General features: G+C 45.9%; 1 protein-coding gene across 7 annotated transcripts in view; it reads right to left on the bottom strand.

Annotated features, from left to right (window-relative positions):
• The window catches only part of FRMD4B (FERM domain containing 4B), a 139265-nt gene that overhangs the window by 51083 nt on the left and 66172 nt on the right, over positions 1 to 22010 (bottom strand). For all 7 annotated transcript variants that reach the window (XR_012647005.1, XR_012647006.1, XM_075005688.1 and 4 more), the window contains exons 6-7: positions 21675 to 21731; positions 20329 to 20351 (exon numbers count right to left, since the gene is read on the bottom strand). Coding sequence is in view for 5 of the 7 variants with exons in the window: in XM_075005688.1 (XP_074861789.1) it covers positions 20329 to 20351; positions 21675 to 21731 (80 nt within the window). In the remaining 2 variants the exon portion in view is untranslated. The remainder of the gene's footprint in view (positions 1 to 20328; positions 20352 to 21674; positions 21732 to 22010) is intronic.

Here is a 22010-nt window from a genome sequence, read left to right as displayed (position 1 = left end):
ATAATCTGGATGGGAAAATCTTGATTCTAAGATTTAAATGAAAATCTAAATTATGCACTTCTGACAATACCATGTTTTAACTTTCATTCTATGTAACATCTATATTCAGTTTGCTGAAATAATATGAACCATCTTAGAGCAAGAAACCTTCCCCATTCTGGATGTAAAACTATTATTATCTTAGCGAATGTGGTGGGGGAGGGAGTGGAACAGACTTCCTACAAAAACCTCAAGAATCCCAACAACAAAATTCGAATATATTGTGCTATGAATAGAAAATCTAATCACACAAACTACCATGCTTTTCTAACAGTAAGTCTGGCCCAAATTGATCTGCCTATCGAAACCTACCTTATAGCAGAAAAAGTAGGCTGGGGTTAAAATTTTTCAGGTTGTACATAAATCTCCATTAGAACGTTAAGAACAATGTAAGTTGGACAATAATGACACACTTCACTGAAAGCACATTGCAAGCAATTTAAAATAATAAAAAGTGATTCATAATATATTTCTACTCTCAGTATACGTATGTTCACAGCTTGTGATTTCATGATACAACACCCCCTGCTAGCAAAGATTTACTGACATGACAGAACAGTGCTAATTAGAACCATTTGTCAATAGTTGCCCAGCCTCTTTCCTTGTGCCCACTAGGTCAAACCATTTATTTTTGTTTTTAATGCAACAACTCAAGGTAAAAGCTTTGATGGAACAAGACATGGTTAATGAATTATCATAAAATGTGGAACATGAAGTATAAAAGCAATAGGCACACCCAGAAGAGCATTAACCAACAAATTAATTACTGTACACTTGATATAGCAAAAAAGTTCAATGCCTTCTCATGTCTCTGTGAATCTTAACATCTTGCTAAGTCTGGGAAGCAGAGATGGATGCATGCACAAGCTACGTAAGATACAATTTAGAGCCTGAGATTATGAGGAGCTGCTAAATAAAAAAATACTAAATTACATTTTTGGTAATGCTATGGGACCTCTTAAATTGACATAATTTAGGGGTTCAGCATGTCTTAATCTGGCTCTTCTGGGGTGTATCAGAACAAAATTATACAAGATGTCTATCACTCCCGAGTTGTTTTGCAAATAAATGTCATGTGAGACAGGATTCTATCACCAGGAAAGGCATCAAGTATGATTTTCCTGTATTGTTGGAGCCTCTGGTCCTCTCATACTAAACTACTTTGTTGTCCAATAATTGTGAACCAGTTTGGTATATGTATCCTTCATGTATTTGGGGAATTTGATTACAGGTTGAATCTCTCGAATCCAGAACTCTCTCATCCAGCAAACTCTGTAATCCAGCATGATTTTAATTAGCTGGATGACCACTTACCGTGGGTGTGACCAAGTTTTCCACAGTCCCATAAAGTTTGCTTTGGGCCACCACTCCTGGTTTTCAGTGTTCTGTGCTGTTACGTAGCTCTAATTTACCCCCTAAATGTCTTTTCAGAGCTCAGTAAACAGAGGAAGTGGCAGTAATGTGCTAGGCAATACTGACCACCCGTTGTCCAGCAAATTCTCTCATCCTGCACAACTCACGTACCAAGGGTGCCTGATGAGAGAGGTTCAATCAGCAGAGAAGTTTATAGTAGCCTTGTTTTCAAACAGTGTTGAGCACCCAACTTCTAAAAATCAGGCTTCTCCATCCAAAAATCAATACAATACACTCATAAGTATCTAAATAGCATAGGCGGGGGCATGGCTTTTATTTGGAAAACTGGAAGTCTGGATCGGCATTCCTGCTATTTTTTCCCCATCCATGGGTGGAATAAATTGTGTTATGTGGACCAAGGCTTGTGTGGTTGCACACCACCGCTAGAAACACAGGCTGCCCACTGTGGGTGGATGTGGGCACTCTGTTAATCAACTGGGTGGTATCTGAATCTCTACTGGGCAGCCACCCAAGTGCTCAGTTTACAGGGCACGCTGATCTGGATTATTGCGAGGCCAAGGATGACTCCTCTGCTTTGCCAGGCCTGGCTGGAGGTCTCTTCTCTACTAAGCAAACCTCCTTGTTATCTGAGCCCCTTCCCTGTCCCCCTGCATGACACACAAATGGGACCAGGAAGGAATTCAGATAATAAGGTGATTCAGACAATCGGTTTTTGATAAACAGGAGCACAGTGTAGGCACAAGCTTGGAGGTGGAGTTTCTTGAAAACTGCCAGCTCCTTTCACTTTACAAAGATTGACAGTCACTGGGTGAGAACACCGTGCATTATTATTTACACATAACAGGCAGGCACCAGGCATGATTCCTGTCTGAACAGTGTAACACCATTGACTTCAGCGGAATTATTCTCAATTCACACCAGTGCTGATGACTACATACCGGAGAATCAGGCTCATTTAGCTGAACGTCTGTCTTATCGCTGGCAGGCATCTGGAACAGATGTGTTTTCAGAAGTATTTGAAGGAGGAAAGGGAGGCAGAGGCTTATTGTGTATCCATTGGGATGCTGTTCCTTGCATAAATATGATAGCATGTGTGTGAGGAGGCAAATAAAAATGAGGGTGGAGGCTAAGGAGTGGAAGGGGTGTAGAGGGAGATTAAGAAGGAGTTGTGGAAAAAGGTGGAGATGGGAGAACTTTTGATAATGAGATTAGGAAGTTTCAGTTTAGTACAAACCTCAAACCAAACACAAAGAAAGGTTACTCACCGTAGTAACGGTGGTTCTTCGAGATGTGTCCCCGTGGGTGCTCCACATTAGGTGTCAGGCTTGCCCAGCACCGCAGATCAGATCTTCCAAGCAGTTTCTGCCGGACCGCACATGCGCCGGTGCGCGCCGCTCCCTTGAGCACTCCTGGCCACGTGTGCGATCCGGTCCCCGCCAGTTCCTTCACCAACCGCCTCAGATGCTCCTGCAAAACACTAAACAGAGATCCGAAGCGGGGAGGATGGGCGGGTAGTGGAGCACCCACGGGGACACATCTTGAAGAACCACCGTTACTACGGTGAGTAACCTTTCTTTCTTCTTTGAGTGTCCCCGTGGGTGCTCCCCATTAGGTGACTACCCAGCAGTAACCCAAGATAGGAGGTAGGTAATCGGATTATGTGCAGCTTGTCCTCGAGAGGACCGCTGTCGAGAGACGGGTATCCTCTTGGAATACCCTGTGAAGGGCGTAATGTTTGGCGAAGGTGTCATAGGATGACCAGGTCGCCGCTCTGCAAATGTCTTTTAGCGCAACGCCCTTGAAAAAGGCTGTTGATGCCGCCACCGCCCTAGTGGAATGAGCCCTGGGCGTGGCCAGTAAAGGAGTCTTTTTGAGTTCGCAGCACATTTTTATGCAGGATACGATGTGCTTCGAGATTCTCTGCGGAGAGAGACCTTCTCCTTTCGATTTGGGAGCGAGAGAGACTAGGAGTCTATCCGTTTTCCGGAAGGACTTGGTCCTGTCTATGTAGAAGGCTAGCGCCCTCCTCGCGTCCAAGAGGTGTAGGCGCGCCTCTTTGTTAGAGTTATGAGGCTTTGGATAAAACGAGGGTAAAACAATAGGTTCGTTAATGTGAAACTCAGAAGAAACTTTAGGAACAAAGGCTGGATGCAGCCGTATGGTTACCGCCTCCTTGGAAAAAAAACAGTGCAGGGTGGCGTTGCCATGACTGCCGCAAGCTCGCTCACCCTGCGAGCTGACGTGATTGCGAGAAGAAAGGTCGTCTTTATCGTAAGGAGGCAGAGGGAAACCGTGGCCAGAGGCTCGAACGGTGGTCCCGTTAGCACATTAAGCACCAGCTCCAAGTTCCACAAAGGTGGAAGCGGTTTCTGAGGGGGTATAGGTTTACCAACCCATTGAGGAATCTGGTAACCATGGGATGGGCGAACACCGTGTGCCCTTCCTCTTCGTGTCTGAACGCCGAAATGGCGGCAAGGTGGACCTTTAACGAGTATAGTGAGAGTCCTCCTCTCTTGAGGTCCAGTAAATACTCTAATATTACAGGTATAGGAACCGAAAGGGGGGCTAGCTGTTTGGTAGAATACCATGCCGTGAAGCGAGTCCATTTCTGCTTGTAGATCTTCCTGGTGGAAGTCCTCCTGCTAGTTTCTAGGACTTGTTGCACTTCCTCCGTACATGTGCTCTCTAGGGAGCTGAGCCATGGATTAACCACGCTTGTAGTCGCAGGCCTTGGGGGTGCGGATGCACTACTGACCCCTGGGCTTGCGTGAGCAGATCCGGCGCCACCGGAAGGGGCATCGGTGGATGGTCCGACATGCACAGGAGTAGGGGGAACCATTGCTGTCGATCCCACGTTGGGACTATCAGGATCATTCAGGCTCCTTCTCTCCTGGCTTTCTGCAAGACTTTGTGGATCAGCACCGTGGGAGGAAAAGCATAAAGCAGGGGGCTCCTCCAGGAGATCGCGAATGCGTCCCCCAGGGACCCCCGTCCCAGTCCTGCCCTGGAGCAGAATCGTGGGCACTTCTTGTTGTGTTGAGTGGCAAACAGGTCTATCTGGGGAAAACCCCATGCGTGAAAAATCGGTCGTAGCAGATCGGGACGGATCTGCCACTCGTGCGTGAGTGCGAAACGCCTGCTCAGCTGGTCTGCCTTCACATTGTGAGCGCCTGGTAAGTACGAGGCTTTCAAGATTATATTGTTGGCGATGCACCAGTTCCATAACCGGACTGCTTCCGCACATAAGGCACGGGACCGAGCTCCTCCTTGCCGATTTATATAAAACATGGTGGAGGTATTGTCTGTACTGATCCCGACTACTTTGCCTTGTATATGGTCTCGAAAGTGTCTGCAGGCGTTGAACACTGCTCTGAGCTCCAGTATATTTATGTGCAGTGACTGCTCCGTGGAGGACCACAGCCCTTGCGTCACCTCTTCGCCCACGTGTGCTCCCCACCCTATGAGGGAGGCATCTATAGTAAGAAAAACCAATATTTGTGGTTGGTGGAAGGGTACCCCTGTTAGCAAGTTCTTGGGGTTTACCCACCATTGCAGGGATTTGCGCACCTCTGCTGTGGGCAACACCACCCTGTGAGCGGTGTGTGCTGCCAGTTTGTATAAGCTCGCCAGCCAGTGCTGCATGCTGCGCATGTGTAACCTGGCATTCTGTACTACGAACGTCGCCGCTGCCATGTGGCCCAGCAGCTGTAAGCACGTCAGGACCGGCACCGTAGGGCTGAAGGTGATGACTTGCACGAGGGAGCGAATGGCCCAAAAGCAAGTCTCTGGTAGATACACTCTCGCTGTAATAGAATTTATGCGTGCCCCTATGAACTCTATGTCCTGTGTGGGGTCTATCTTTGATTTTGCCAGATTGATAACCAGGCCGAGCGAAGAGAACGTGCCTGCTGTGATGCGTATCATGCGTAGTACCTCCTCCTTTGAGTAGGCAGTCGTCCAGATACTGGAATATAAATACCCCCTGTCTCTGCAGGTAGGCTGACACCACTGCCAAGGTCTTGGTGAAGACTCTGGGGGCCGAGGAGAGGCCAAACAGTAGGACCTTGTATTGAAAATGTTCTTTGCCTACCATGAACCGGAGGAATCGTCGGTGAGCCGGATGGATAGTTATGTGAAAATACACGTCTTGTAAGTCGAGGGCTGCGAACCAATCTCCATCGTCCAGTGCCGTAAGGATGGAGGCGATTGTGATCATCCGAAAGCGTTGCTTGCGCAGGTACCGGTTGAGGCCTCGAAGATCTAAGATGGGCCTCCAGCCTCCTGTCTTTTTCTCTGTGAGGAAGTACCTCGAGTAGAACCCTTGCCCTTGCAGTTGCTCCAGCACTCTTTCCACTGCCCCTATGAGCATGAGATGGTCTACCTCCTGCTTGAGCCTCGCTACGTGGGAGGCCTCCTGAAGGTGGGGCCTGGGTGGAGGTCGTGGTGGTGGGAGCGACTGGAAGGGGATGGCGTACCCCGTGGCTATGATCTCCAGCACCCATTTGTCTGTGGTGATCCTTGGCCACTGGTCGTAGAATGGTCGGAGGCGATGGTGGAATAACCGTTTCGGATGACCTTGTGCGATGGTAGTGATGGTGCAGCCCTGGATCTGTGTGTCAAACTTGTGGCCTTTGGCCCTGCCCCGAGGACACACGGCTCTGTTGGGAACGTCGCCTGGGAGTTCTGTACTGCTGGTGCTGTTGATGTCGCCCTTGCTCATAACCCGTGGTACTGGGGACGCTGTTGCTGGTACTGGTACCGTCTTTGTTGAGGGTAGTACTTTTTCTTTCTGTATGGAGGGGTGTAAATCCCCAGGGTCCTAAGTGTGGCTCTTGAATCTTTACTGGACTGAAGGACCGAGTCAGCTGATTCAGCAAACAGCTTCTGCGAGTCGAAGGGAAGATCGACTATCTTTGCCTGCAGATCCCTCGGTATACCCAAAGTCTGGAGCCAGGACTCCCTTCGCATCACCACTGCCGTAGCTGTGGAGCATGCTGCTGTGTCCGCAACATCCAGGGCGATCTGAACTCCCGTCCTCAAGGCCGCGTAGCCTTCTTGCACGATGGCCTTGAGCACCGGTTTCTTGTCCTCTGGAAGCGAGTCCATGAGGGAGGTTAGCCTAGTGTAGTTGTCGAAATTATGGTTCGCTAGATGCGCTGCGTAATTTGCCATTCGCAACAGTAGAGTAGAGGAGGAGTAGACCTTTCTGCCGAACAGCTCTAGCTTCTTGGCATCTTTGTCTGTTCCCCCTGTCTTGAATTGAGATGTCTGATCTTTGTTGCGATGACTCCACCACCAAGGAATTTGGTTGTGGGCGGCTGAACAGGAACTCCATGCCCTTCGCCGGCACGAAGTATTTCTTATCCGCTTTCTTGTGGACAGGCGGGATAGTCGCAGGGGTCTGCCATATCATAGTGGCGGACTCCAAGATTGCTTCGTCAAGCGTATTGCTAGTTTGGAGGAGGCTGGAGGTCTCAGATTTTTGAGGCGCTTATGATGTTTCTCTTGCACCTCTGCTGTCTGGATGCCTTGCGTGAAGGCCACCCTCTTAAACAGCTCTTGAAACTGTTTGAGATCGTCCGGAGGATGGACGTCCCCCGGGGCCATAGCCTCGTCCAGGGAGGAGAGAGAGGAACCACTAGGGTACGCCTCTCTGGACCCTTCCGGTTCCTGTTGGTGATGGTACATCCACTCGCTGGAAGCTTGCAAGGGAAAAATCTCAGGGTTCCATAACCAGTTCCCCTTGAGATGCTTGAGTCTCTGTCCCCGTTCGCGATTGCCCTCGGGGATACGGGACCGTCTGTGGGGATCTTTCCCTGGTAGATTGCCAGTGGTGTCTATGCCCCGCGTGATAGGGGCGACCATGGCAGCATGGGCACTGATCTTGGGAAGGTGACCTAGACCACTCCCTTGGTGCATACCCTCTGCGTCTGGGGGAGTGAGATTGTTGAGAGACCTGGGACACTGGAGAGAGTGATTTGTGATAGTACTCCAGCGGCTCAAACCCCAGGAAGGGTGAAGGTGGTCCCAGCCAGGGCGAGGCTGGTTGTAAAAATGGAGACGGGGGCTCCGGGTAGGCTAGGGGGGACCCCTGCCTTCTGGTTGGAGTCTGCAGCATGAGCGGAGGGCTGAGAGAAAGCAACTCTGCAGCCCTGTCTGGAGAGGGGCTGTGGTGCCTTGTTTTGTGTGCAGCCTTCCCCCTCCCTTGAGGGGGTAGCTCCGCCCCCTGACGTGTAGGGGATCTCAGCCCTGTCCGCGCCGTGCTCGGCACGCTTATGGGCGGTGCCGCACGGGCGGTGTCCTCCGGTGCCTGCAGGCTGCGTGCCTGCGCGCTCTGCACCGCCGGTTCCCCGGGGGTCGGTGCTGGTACCGGCGCTTGTTTAGCTGCCGCCCTGCCTGCGGTGCGGGGCGGCTGTTTGATTATTGGAGGCTGAGCCGCCTCCACATGGCTCTCCGTGCCGCCGCCGATCAGCTGTTGCTGCGGCTGGGGGCCGTGCGCTCCTCCCGTCCCACTCGCTGTTGCTGCCGGCAGGGATCGGGCTGGGGAGAATTTCCTCCGTTTCTGCGCTGATGGGGTGAGGGAGGCGGCTTTCCTTTTATGGGCCCCGGAGGGTCCCTCCTGCTGCGGCCGCTCCGGCACGTCTGGCTGGAGGGCCTTGTCGAACAGCAGCATTTTAAGCCACATCTCCCTGTCCTTCCTTGCTCTGGCTGTGAATTTTGCACAGAAGGAGCATTTCTGCGTGACATGGGACTCCCCCAGGCACCTTATGCAGTGACTGTGCCCATCAGACGCTGGCATTGCCTCTCGGCAAGACTCACATTTCTTGAATCCTGAAGAGGACATTGTTGGTGAGTCTTTCAGTTGTTAATGGGGTACTTAGCACCTTCTCTGTGCTGTTTTCCCCCTCTCCGATAGCCTGCTGCGGCAGGAGGGCTAATGGCCCTAGGCTCCTGGCCTCCGGTGCTCCGCTTGTTACTAGGACTGGACTGAATGCCATCCTGCTTGTTGTTTCTTTTTTTTTTTTTTTTTTTTTTTTTTTTGAAAACAACAACTGGCTAACTTAACAGTAGCCTAAGAACTTGAAAACTTAAAAGAAAAACAGTTAAAACCATTGAATATGCTAACTTGGCCGTAGCCTAGTCGGATTCCGTCTGCAGCTGACGGCAGTTAAGAGGAACTGGCGGGGAACGGATCGCACACGTGGCCAGGAGCGCGCAAGGGAGCAGCGCGCACCGGCGCATGCTCGGTCCGGCAGAAACTGCTTGGAAGATCCGACCTGCAGCGCCGGGCGAGCCCGACACCTAATGTGGAGCACCCACGGGGACACTCGAAGAAGAAGAATACAATCTGATGGAGAGACTTAAGAAGAAAGAACACAACAGAACAGAGCGGCTGAAACTTGGAGACACATTTTAAGATGTGATTGCTCCTCTTTATGCCAGATCCCAGATATCTGCTTGATTTCCCTTATTACTTAGTCTTCTAGAAAATAGAATTCCACAACAATCAGGAAGTATGTTTTTGTCTTAGTCAAAAGTCCCAAATCCTGAAAGGGGCTGATCAAGTGATTCACTTCAAATAGGTGATTCGGAGGTTCTCAGAACATTCCAGAGTCAGGTTCTTATTCCTTTAGCCAGTGCAGTCTCCCCCTCTGGAAAGGTTACAGGGTTTGTCCCCTCAAACACTGGCTAAGTGCAGGCTATGGTAAAGGCATTGGAAAGAACATCTGACAAATGTCTTTGGAACCCCAGAGCATGGAAGGAAGGCATCACACAGATGAAACCCACAGACTGTCCCACCTACTATCTGCTGAGAGGCTAATTTTAAAAACATATGATAGGCGGAGATGGGCTAGTACCAAAAATATGGAAGAGCTGGACCACAGCCCGGGCATCAGGGATTCCCATTCTAGCACTGCTATGTGTTGCCCAATCAGGCAACTTACATATGACCTCTACATCTGAGTTTCTCTTTTAGGGGTGGCGGAAAGGCAGAGATAAGACTAACCAACCTCCAAGGACTTCTCAGAAGCCTTGTTCAATAACATCTGGGAAGTGCTCAAAGGTCCTCAGATTGAATGCGTTATGTTCTGACAGTCCACTGCATTAGTGCATCTCTTTCAACTAGACAGATAAGCACACACATTTGACCCCCTTTGCCATAGTATTACAGAATCTTCAGTTTTGTATTTATCCTCCAGCACCCTTATGAAGTAGGGAATCGCTGTTAGCCACATATTACAGGTTGTGTGCAGAAAGGCTTAGTGATTTGCTCAATATCACACAGGAAGTCTGTTCTGGAGTCAGAACCAGTGTTTCCTGTAAGCTTAGCGCTTGGGCAGCTGCCAGGAGACAGTCAGGTGCCACCCAGATGACTGGCAGAATGCTCACAGCCAGCAGTATGTGTATCCATTAGTGATGCATATCTTCACATGCCCTGGCGCACATAAAATTTATTCCACACATGGATGGAAAAAAATTAGAGGGAATGTTGGTTAGGACTTGAACTAGGTGTCTGTTCCTAAGCCACTGCTTTAGCCTCTTGACAATCCTTCTACAGCTCCAGAATATCGAGGGCTGAGTATTTTGAACACAAAAGCCCTCAGTCGTTGAGCAAAACCTCCACTATTGCCAAAGGGTATTCCATGGACAGAACTAGAACAGAACACTGTTAACTTATAAAAGTTCCCATGTGTGCATTTGTTAACATTTCCCCATCACACCAGGGAGGAAGAAAATCTGTTTCAAATTTACTTAGGGATTCGCTCTCAAACAAATGGAAATTATTCACAGTTGACATGATGATCAGAAGATCCCATACCGTCCCGTGAAACAACACTGTTATTGCTAACATTGACGTGTTCCGTCTCTTCATACAAAAGTCTCATCAGCCAAATAGTCACGGTTCTTTTGTGAATTTGAGTACAGCAGCAAAGTTTAAAGCTTGTTATTGCAGTCATCCATGTTGACACAAAGAGACTTTAAAAGACAGAACGTATCAAAATAATGATAAAAAGGACTGACAAATCAACAATGTCACAGAAGTGGAGGCTGAAGTGCCACTGTTGTTCTGCTCATTCCCACCGTGCCTGAACAGTGCAATTCGTGGAACGAAATTGAGGCCCTGACACAATGGAATGAGAAAACTAGGGAGCCAAAGGGAAGGAAATGCTAAGGTCGCCATTTTACGCAAACTTCGCTCTCAGTGACCTGGTGTAAATCTGGAGGAAGTTCACTTAAGTGTAACTTAGAGCTGCGTGAAGTTCAAGAGTTACACGATATGGGGCAAACCTGCAACTTAATGTGCAGTTTGCAGGATGAGTAGGTGTGTTTGGGTGCAGAGTCAAGGAATCCTTTCCCTGAGGCTGTGGACCTTGTCCTGGCTGCTACTGAACGACCATACTCACCTTTCTTCTTGTCTACCTCTGATGAGCTCTGCACCCACAAGATAACACACGCACAGTTCTTCCTAAATCCTGCCTCCCATGCTGAGCCATGCTGGGTTAGTTATGCAGCAGCAGAGACAGGATATGCCCCACTGAGTCACAGGATGTATTAAAAAACCATGAAAAAACCCTGTTTTAGGGATAATGGATGGATAGTGACTGAACAAAACAGCTCCTCTGCACCCATTGCAGTGCATGTTGATTGGTTCACATGTACAGTTAGCGTGCTTTAAAAAGGCATGTTATTCTTAGACCACACTATGTACCACATAAGATCATCTTATTACGTAACTTTGAAAATGCCGTGCATGCAACCCCTGCATACAGTACCTTGGTTACCTCCTTAACAGCATTTACACCTGACTCACTAAGGGATCGTCTACGTTGCCATAAAAGGCCCACAAGCTGGCCTGTGTCAGCTGTGGGGCTATATAGTTGCACAGGGGCTCTTGAAGGAGCTGGTGTCCCAAAGCCTAGCATCCGCACTGCAGTTGTATAGCTCCAAAGCTGGAGGAAGTTGGCCCAGGTGTTTTACTGCAGTGTTGTTGACTTCAGGTACCTACAAAATACATATTTCCTCCACAGACTGTACTAAGACTTGACACAGATCATTATAAGATGACAGAAGAATGTTAGAAAGGTGTTATCAGTCTGAAATCTGATCCTTTCCAAATGCGAGCTAGAAGGAGCTGCAGGAACAGTAATTGTTTGAATTCTGTGGGTTTTATGCCAAATCTTCCTGCTTTAAAATGCATTTTCTCTCCCCTGTTGCTGACTGAAAGACAGACAGACAAACAGAAAAAACTGGCAGATGCCTAAAAGCTGCAAACCCCTACACAGACACATGGCTTTTTGCACAAGAGCAATAGTCTAGCATGGGGGCCTAGCAGGGAAAACTGTGACAGTGACTATGCACAAAATGCTGTCAAACAGATAATTTAAACACATGGCAAAAATCCAACTGGAAATATTTTCTCTCGCAGCTTGCATTTTGAGTCCTTTTAGGGGTTACCTATAACAGCATGTAAACAAATGTTTCAGCCAGAAACAGGCTTTTATCACCGAGGGGGTGACAAAGGCTGGAGCACAGCAGGGTCAGTGTGCAATGTGGTCATGAATGCTTAGGGCTTAGACTGCATTTCTGCAAAAAATTATTCCTTAGTGTAACTGAATCAATGAAGATATACTCGGGTCAATTTGGCCTCATGAAGCTCAGCTCAAACTAATATGCAACCTTATCTCATAGAAGATCTTTGCAGACCTTTACAACCTGAGCACCTACTTCTGGAGGTTTATCTTTCACTCTGACTACAGCAGAGATGTATTTACTCAACATCAAGCCTTACTGTATCTTGAAAGAGCTAAAAGAAAACCAATCTGAATTCTGCTCTCAATGTAAATCTTCAAGGAAGCAGAATCTATTCAAGCGTTCCAGCCAATCTGCTGGTTTTACCGGGTAGCCCTTTATGGTTTGGCTCTTTTGTGCCTGAGAGGCCATCTCCCTTCTCTGCCCCTCCTGTCCCCACCAAAGCCACAGAGAGGTCAGGAGGAGAAATCTAAGATGGCAAAACCAAGAGGCTTGGAGTTTTCAGAGCTGGATCAGCAATCTTCTTGGTCTTTTGGTCTGACTTCAGTGTGACTGTCAAATGGAGCGTGTTGAAAATTTTCCATCTAAACCAGTGGTTCTCAAACAGTGGGTCAGGACCCCAAAGTGGCACAACCCAATTTTGATGGCATCACTAAGGTCAGCATTAGACTTGGTGGAACTTAGGGGAAAAGCACCAAGGTGGTGTTATGGTTTGAGCGGTGGCCCCCTTCCCCAGGGGTCACATATTAACTTTATTGTCAAAAGGACTGGGTGGCGTAATGACATTTGAGAACCCTGACCTCAGCTATTTTTTATGCAAAAATTGACAATTTTCCCCCAATATTGTGTCTGCTTTCCACATACAATTTCAAGGCAGAGAGAAACAGCCAGCAAATTGACCAGCCCTGGCAAGCTGGTCAGTTTCCCAGGTCCCACAAGTGACAGGGAGCTGAGAACCAAGTGGCAACCTGATTCCTGGCTCTGCACCCTGACTTTCATGGAAATTTGAGTTACGTGGGGTTTTCAGGAGGTTTGCAACTCGAGGTTTTACTGTAGTAAGTTACTTTCATTCCTGGAGAGACATCTAAAGTTTCCATTTTACTCCCCTTCTGCTCTCCCCCATTTTCTGAGCAATTCCCTCATCAAAACATGTTGCAAAGCCTATTGGCTAGATTTACCCAGGAAGAGGGGTGATGGGGAAAGGCGGGGGGTGCAGCTTTGCAGGCTGCAGAGGTATTCTGACACTGTCATGGGTTATTTTTTGTTCAATGTGTGTTTATTTGTACACATTGCTTATTTGGCTAGGTGCACCATATATAACGATTAAATAAAATAATATGGCCTGATCTTGCAAATCCTTATTCGTATTAGTTGTCTCTTTAATTTCAAGTGAGCATTTCCAAAACTATGCCCATATTGTCACTGGAAGAAAGGGTCACAATTTGATCAAGAGAGCTAATGGACTAGAAACAAAGGTCAAATGAGGTATGGGAAGAAAAGGTTTATGTAAATAGTTATGGTTGACTGGCAACACACACACAATGACTCACTTGGCAAACAAGCAGAAATACAGAAATATGAGCATAATGCCAAGCCAGAATCAACACTGATTTACAAGCTACCTGTATGGTATCTACATTCACTTACAATAGAAAGGTTTTGAGGAATACTATATTTTAATATTATTGCAGGGACATATTTGAAGGTGTATTTATCAACCCATATTTTTAATTATCATTTTTCATTGGTAAAACTAGTATCTGTGAAATGTGCCAGATGGACATCTCTGGCGACTGAAGCCCTCTGCCAGGCCTCCTGCACCCTGCCACTTCCTCCAGCTTGCCCCAGCCTCACTCCTGTGACGCTTAGAGCACGGCTTAGAGAACAGTTTGCTCACAATGCTCGCAATCCAGTCCCTGGCCTCTTCGCAAAAACTGACAAGCATCTCTCTTCACAGGATCATCCTCCGGCCTGAACCGGTTTCCGTCACATCCAGGATTTACAATTTGGTTCAACGGCTCTCAGCACCCTCACTGCACAAATTGTTCCAGAACCCCTGTCTCTTTGTTACTGGCATTTTATGATGAGGACACTTGACTGCTGGGACCTTGAGAACTAACTTATTTCTCAGAGGACAAACAATGACAGCTTTTGCCACTACAGCCTGGGTTGGACTTCAGCAAGGAAGCTAGACAGGAAAGGCTTTGTACGCCATGACCAATCCTTCAGGATGCACTATTTTTAAAGTGAGGTCAGTCACAGGGTGAGAAATATGGCAAACAGGTGCTAGTCTACAAGACAAACAACTCAGAACATCTATAAAGCAGCCACTTGTTTCAGCTTTTAGATAAAGCATTCCTTTCTTGTAAACAGTCTTCCAGTCTGTCCAGTAAAATAATTAGCTTCTCAAGTAAAAGTTGACCAAAAGTCTCATGTTGTTTTCACTCTTAATTTGGAGCATGTAGTTAACATTAGCTGATTATAGCTAAAAACAAAGCATTTAATGTATGCCTCTGTGCAATGTGGTTTGGGTGCCCCTGAAATTACAATTATGCTACAATTGCAGTCTGCAAGGCTATCTTTCAAACATACCATCTCTTTTCACAAACTGTGTTTAGCACCCATGTAAAGATAAACCCCAGACTCTCATATATGTCAGCTAACAGGAATTCATTACACTGTCTGTGTTATGTTATGCCAGTCGGTAGTTATCTTTGCAGCCACAGGCTACAATGGAAATCCAATGTGTCAGCTATTTAAAGAAAATGGAAGCCCTCCTCCAGCAATTTAATTAACTTTGAGGCAGCCTGGGTTTGGCCTGGGTTTCGGCTCTGAAATTACTTTGGAAAATATGATCTGAGATTATCTGCCAGAAAGTAAACTTTTAAAAAGGTAACTTTCCTGACACTGCACATGTGACTTAATCTGATTTTAATCATCTTTTCCTTGCCGCTGGGAGCACAAGATTTAGGATTGTCAATCTTCATTTCAATCACACTCCATCTATTTTAGTCATGCTCCAGAAGCTACACAAACCTGAAGAGTACAGAACTCACAGCTATTATTGATATAGTCAAATTCCACACTACGTATTGGGAGATGGATAATCAAAATCAGGTATTGCAAAAGCTTTAATAAAAACAGTGTTGTACAGTATCTGATTGGAGAATATATTTATAGTCTATAGGAGAATAGTGAGAGATAGTTTGCTAATTTTCCATAGCAGCATTATGCTATATATTGCATATTTACACTATGAATAATTAACAGAAGACCCAAAATATTAATTTCCTTATCCCCTTGAGACAAGATTAATTTTATCAAGATTAAGTTAAAAGTGGAATCTCCAAAATGAATACAACACAAATATTTTTCTAACCATTAATCATGCCAGAAGCTGTAACTTGGATCTAAAATATACTACACAAGAGAAGATCTTTTTGGAATTTATAGGTTCATGTCATTCTCAGCTGAGGATTGCAGCCTCTTCTGTTTCACTACAAATGTGGTAGTGCATAAAATAATTGATGGGTTGGGGATTTTGGAGTGTGTGCAGGGAGGGTGAATCATCAAATGATGGAAGATTAGTGTTGGAAGAGACCTCAGGAGTATTATCTAGTTCAACTCCCTACTCACAGAAGAACCGACCCTAACTAAATCATTTCATCCTGGGCACTGTCTAGACTGGCCTTAAAAATCTCCTAGGATGGAGATTTCAACACCTCCATATGCAAACCATTCCAGTGCTTAACGACCCTCCTAGTGAAATAGCATTTCCTAATATCCCACCTAGACTTCCCCCATTGCAGCTTGAGACCACTGCTTCTTTTTCTGTCCTCTGCCACCACTGAGAACAGCCTGGCTCCATCCTCTTTGGAAACTCATTCAGTTAGCTGAAGCCTGGTATCATATCTTGCCTCATTCTCCTCTTCTGTAGGGTAAATAAGCCCAATTCCCTCAGCCTGTGCTCATAACTCATGTGCCCTGAGCCCCTAATCATTTTTATTGCCCTCTGTTGGATTCTCCAGTTTGTCCACATCCTTTCTGAAGTGGGGGAACCGAAACTGGATGCAATACTGCAGATGCAACTTCACCAGTGCCCAATACAGGGGAATAATCATGTCCCTTGATCATCTGGCAATGAGAAGAGATTTGATGAGTTATATGCATTTCATTTTAAGTTCAAGCATGCAATTAATCACAGTACATAGGGCACTACTGAAAAGTGAATACAAGGAAACAATTCTCTTCCCCTTGAACAAAACTGACCCCATTTTCATTACTGGAAGACAAAGGGCCACAGATCTGCAACAACTCAACACTAATTCATATGCAACTCAAAAGCTGAACAGTAAAGGTCAAGTGTCTGGCCATTGTGGCAGGGCCAGGGCAGAGGGTCTCCTCAGAGGGAGCCCAAACAAGCAGAAGGACCTGCAGAGCACCAGCAGCACAATCACAGGCAGCTGGGCAGAACTGGCTAAGCCTAACTGGGGCCAGCTGACTCCATGACTAGTCTAATAAGAGGCCTTTAAGAGCCCTTCACAGTGGGAGAGCGGCGAGGAGACCAGAACGGTGAGAGAACAGCTTTGAGAGGAGCAGAGGAGAGGATCAGGAACACCAGAAACCACAGAGGGAGAGAGAGGAGCTTCTGCAGTTCAAGAGGGTGGACTCACTGCTGCTGCTGCAGCCTGGAGAAGGTACCGGGGGAATCGTCTGGGGGTGTGGCCCAGGGAGAAAAGCTGCTGCGCCAAGTGCGAAGGGAGTCAGCCCCTCCCACTAGCAGCTGCATAGAGTCCCTGGGCCGGAATCTGGCATTAGTGGGGGGGGGACCATGTTCCCCCCAGACCACCCCTCACCCCAGCAAGGGCAACTGGGTTCTGAAGTGGGACCAGTGGACTGAATAGAGGCCAGAAGCCCAGGAACAAGACTGACTTTGACACACCATATCAAGCCTAGCACCATCCCATTAAATACGTAGATTGGCCATTCAGTGTGCATTGCTGTGACATATCCTTACACATCTCCTGGTAAACACAGGCAGAGTAATTATCCTGGCCAGGATCACAAATTTAGTAAACAGGAAAAGGAACTGAGCTGCCTGGGACTGATAAGTGGTGAGCTGCACCATGTGTACAGTGCTGCCACTTCTGCTGATTATTGCTCTTGTAACTAGCAGTAACTTTAGACTGCACGAGAGGCTGATGTTGTCCAAAACACATGGCCAGCTGTGCAATAAAAGTACCCTGGGTCAAACTTTCCAAAGTGGTTTAGGAGTAGGGTAGACCTCATCTATTTCAGAAAGATGGATGCCCTGTGAGATGGTTATATATGGCAGCCACTCAAAAATGCCTACGGACCACGATACTTCCAGGGCCGAAAAATGCAGGATAGGCACATTTGAAATTCCAGTTAGGCCCCTATCTTCACTTTTAGAACCCAGGCCCAAGTTCAATTTTCAAAATGTCTACGTGATGTCCCATTTTCAAAAGTGGCTTAGACACTTAGGATTTCAGAAGGTCTTAAAAGTCAATCGGACTCAGACTCTTAAGTCACTCCTTAAAAGGGCACTTCAGCATTTCTGAAAAACTTATCGCCTCTGGAAATTTCTTTCTGAGCTAGACAAAGGCCTAGCCTAGTCCTAATTTCTCATGTCAAGAGTCTGTTGCCCATATTTAGAATGAACATGGGGAAGACAAAAATCTTTATCTTCCAGATGCCATTTTGAAAAGCTTCTCTAGGACAGTCTCCAGGGAACAGGGCTTAGGGTTTTCAAAGTAAGCAAACACTGTGCTCTCTTAGTGTAAATAACGGCTTTCAAACAAAAAGTGCTCTCCCAATGGGACGTGGGGATAATTTCTTGGAATGTGATTGTTCCCATCCCTTAGGGCATACCAACAGTCAACCAGCATGCAAGACTCCTACTGACTTCAATGGGAGTCCAAAGCTAAGATCAACTTCAGGATATGAAGCACACTTTAAAAGCTGCCAACCCTAGTAATATCTTTCCCAACCACAGCTTCAACTTACAGGCGCAAAAAATTTCTTGTATCACCAGATGTGTCAAAATCAACCAGGCATAGAAGGTGCCATTTAACACACACTTATGCGAAGCCCATTTTCAGCTCTTTGCAAGCACATCCCTAGGTGATTTCTGAATTTACTGATGTTGATTAAAAACAAAATCCCACATTGAAAAGTTAATTGTTAAAATATCAAGTAAACATAACCTCATAACAGCCACCATACAAAGTGATTCAGTATCCAGTGTCAAATGGATTTTGAACAACTAATACATCAGAAACCAGTTGATAATGGGGAAGACTGCTTAAATACCATACTTGCATAAATAATAATAGCGTGTCTGAAGTGTGTTCTTCCTTCAGAAGGCAGGCTTGGCACAGACGACCTGTTCCATAATATTTTTATAAGATATGGTGGTAACAGATAGTTTCCTTATTGCTGATGACTCAGATAATCACTCCTGAGATACAGAATCAAATTCCTTCTTTTGACCATAGTGTTAATGTAGAGAAATCTTGTGTGCACATTTGGTTTTAATTCATTCTTTATGACCCACTACGAAACAATCATAGAAGCTGTGCTTTTGTGTAACTCACATACGTATGGGTGCGGTTCACCGTCCCATGTAGCAGCACCTAGACCACTTATCCAGAGACAGAATGAGTCTCTCCTACAGCCTTAATAGAGACCCAGGTGGTTTTTAGCTCAAACTGTAGAACTAAGCTCCAGAAGTCCCAGGTTTGAGCCCACTTGTAAGCAGTTACATTTGCATAAAGAGAACTTCCAGTTTGGGAGCGGCACTTTGAAAAGAAAGGTACCATGCAATTAATTTTGCTGTTCAGTGGCATCTTCCCTGAGATGGGAAGATGTTCTGAAATAGCGTTCCCTCTAATTTTTCCCATGCGGAAATTTTATTATGTGCACCAAGGCAAGTGCAGATGTGTGCCACCAATAGAAACACACGCTTCTCACTGTGGGCGCTCTGCTAATCAAGTGAGCAGCACCTGAATCTCTCCCCGGCAGCCACCTAAGTGCTCAGCTTAAGGGAACACTGATCTCAACACATTTTTGCAAACAGGCATGAGTTCATCTTCACAGAATGCCTGTAAAGCAGCACAGTATAGTACCCCTGTTTTTAGGCAGGCAAAGGGAGGCACAGTGAATTCAAGTGACTTGCTGATGGTCAGAATTGGGGACTGAACACATGGGCCTAGCCCAGCATTTTACCCACAAGATTATACTTTCCTGTCAAGGGATAAGACCTTGAACCATTAACATCAATGGGAGTTTTATGATCCACTTTGGTAGAAGACAGACCAGGGTCTTGAGCAGCAGGGCACCTGGTTAGATGAACTGGAATTTACTTGACAGCTATCCTCTAATTAAAAAATCTGAAGCAAGCGCTTGCTGCTGGCTTTTGCAGCCTGAATCTGCTGTTACTGAAGACAAGCAGATTGCTCGGTATCCTGCATTTACAGTGTCATTTGAAAGCTATTGGTGTACAAGTGTAAACAAGCCATCCTTCCTATGTGAAAACTCAGCAAGTAGTAAAACATTAACATGACTAAAGCTGACCTTTTGCATTTCAGTTTGTTCAGGGAGCTGTTTCTAATTTCAGCCTCTTCCCTCTAACTCCTGTAGCTTTTATTTTTTCCATAGGCCAGTTATTGCACCCAAGGAACAAAGTTTAACCGGCAGAAAAAGATGTCAAGGGAAAATGCTAGCTGCTTAGGCGGCATTAGATGGCTAAGCCCCCAAGCCATTTCGAATCTCTCACCAGCTACAATACAACTGTGAGGTCAAGTGCATGAAGGGTGAGGCCCCTGCAGGGCAGCTGCCACAGAAAACACTGCATTGATCTCCAAAGCAGGCAGCTGACAAACTCCATCTTTCTGCGCCTGAACTACTGCTATGCACAGACAGGGTCTTTAAGTGCTACAAAAACATGGAACCAAGATACAGGACAGAATGTCCTGGTCTCTGAGGTGAAATGGTGGAGCATTTATTTAGTCCCACATTCAAAGAACTGGCTGTGGTCTGAAGAAGTAATAAATTATTTTGCTAGTCTTTAAAGTGCTACTTGACTGCTTTTTGTTTTGCCTATTAGATGGTGAGAGTTGAACTTGGGTGGTTTGGAACAGAAGGTTTGAATTCAGAACCCATCCCCAAAGTGAACGCTTCACCGCATGAACTCAAAAGATTTTGTCCAGCATGGCAGTGATTTCACTTTTTCAGTTACTGGACAAAGCTGGAGTTTTTTCTTTCCTGCTGACTGCAGTAAAATGGTTGTTTCAAATGTAAAGCAAACAAAAGAAAGACATACATTAAGCATATATATTTTATAAAGACAAATGTTATTACCTGGCGTAGTCACCTTTAGCTTCCTACAATTGAAAAACAGTTACAAATTAAAACACGACCTCTTCAAAAGTCTTGAGTATTTGCTCTTCTCAGCATTGTTAATTTTAGATTATTTGGCTGAATCCTGACTTCAGTTCTAACCATACAACCCCAAGGTCGTCACTGGAGTTGCATGCATACATGTAAGAGAGCAGAATTTGTCCCCTAATATTTTCAGCTGTCAATTATCCACCTGCACAGTGTTTACCAAATACTGCTGAATTTCACATTCAACCCGTCACTTTTACTCCTGACGTGATATCCGTGCTAGGCAAAGTAAGTTGACCACAGATCTGCAATTCTAGCTACAGCAATTGGGTAGCTAAAATTGACACATCTGCGCTCAGCTAACTTGGCTGTCCATAGTGGGGAAAAGTTGATGTGGAGTAAAAGAGGTCTCCAGGAGAAACTCTCCTGTGTCTCGCGAGGAGTACAGGGGTCGACTGCAACCCCTGTAAGGTCGGTTTCGTTCGTCCATACTAGGCACATCAAATTGAACCCTGAGCAGGTCAATCTTCCAGGATAGTGTAGATGTAGCCTAAGAGCTATTCTGTCTATAATCTACTCTGTGCAGCGAGAAGCTGACATTACAAGGTCAGTGGTGTGATGAGTTAAGAGTCCATTCAAGACTAAAAGAGTCTTTCATGCAGCCCAAGCCAAAACAACCCTGTATTACATTTCTCAATGAAAACTTAGCTCAGACTTTTTAACAAAACAAAACACATGAACAATTCTCGAGGTGGAGTGGGTCTCACCCACAAAAGCTCATTACCTAATAAATAAAACTGTTAGTCTTCAAGATTCTATTGGACTGCTTGTTTCACATGAACAAGGCTAATGATGTAACATAAAATAAATGCTGAGGAAATTATTTACTTTTACCAAAACAGCAACAAAAACAATTAGACTTGTTTTTCAGTCCTCTTCAAGGAAAATTCACATGACTAGTGCCGTAACTTTTGGCTAGTATTCTATTTTCCTTGCCCGCCCTGCCTCCCTGCTCCCACCAACATCTCCTGCCATAAAAATAGCCACATGTCAATTATTTCTGACACAGGACAGATTGACAAACAGGCTAGAAACCTGGTGTAATGCCTACAAACCTGATTAAATCACTACGTCCAATGATTTTTCTTAAAAAAAGGTTACATTTGATTTCCCCTGCCCACCCCCTTCCCCCCAAGTTGTTTGAACAGTAAATGCCCTAAATTGCCTGAGTAAAACAACAGCTCCCCAGTATCCACAAATAATATGTGCAAAATGTAGTGTAAACAAACCACAAATTGCCACACACAAAATAATCTTACCTGTAAAATCAAGGCAGCTAATCTGAAGACTGTCTCACTGTCTACCTCAATGTGCCCCTGTTCACAAAGAGGAAAGAGGAAAACATTAACGTGCATATCCTGACTCAGCACTGAAGGGGACAACCCAGGACTCAATCAGGGAGGCTGTCACTAGTCTACTGGCTACCTTTAGGTCTCATTCAATCACAGACCATACCATTGTAAGGATGGTTAAGGGGGAGAACAGGAAAGAGCTGGCAAGTTAAATTTTTTTTGGTAACTTTGCATTTGTGGGAATAGGCTTTTCAAAATTTTATTTAGGAAAGTCAATTCTAAATACAGGATTCAGGGAAAGGA

Source organism: Carettochelys insculpta, chromosome 11, assembly GCF_033958435.1.
Source record: "Carettochelys insculpta isolate YL-2023 chromosome 11, ASM3395843v1, whole genome shotgun sequence".
NCBI lineage: Eukaryota > Metazoa > Chordata > Testudines > Carettochelyidae > Carettochelys > Carettochelys insculpta.
The sequence above is the reverse complement of the archived record's forward strand: the minus strand, read 5'-3'. Positions and strand labels throughout refer to the sequence as shown.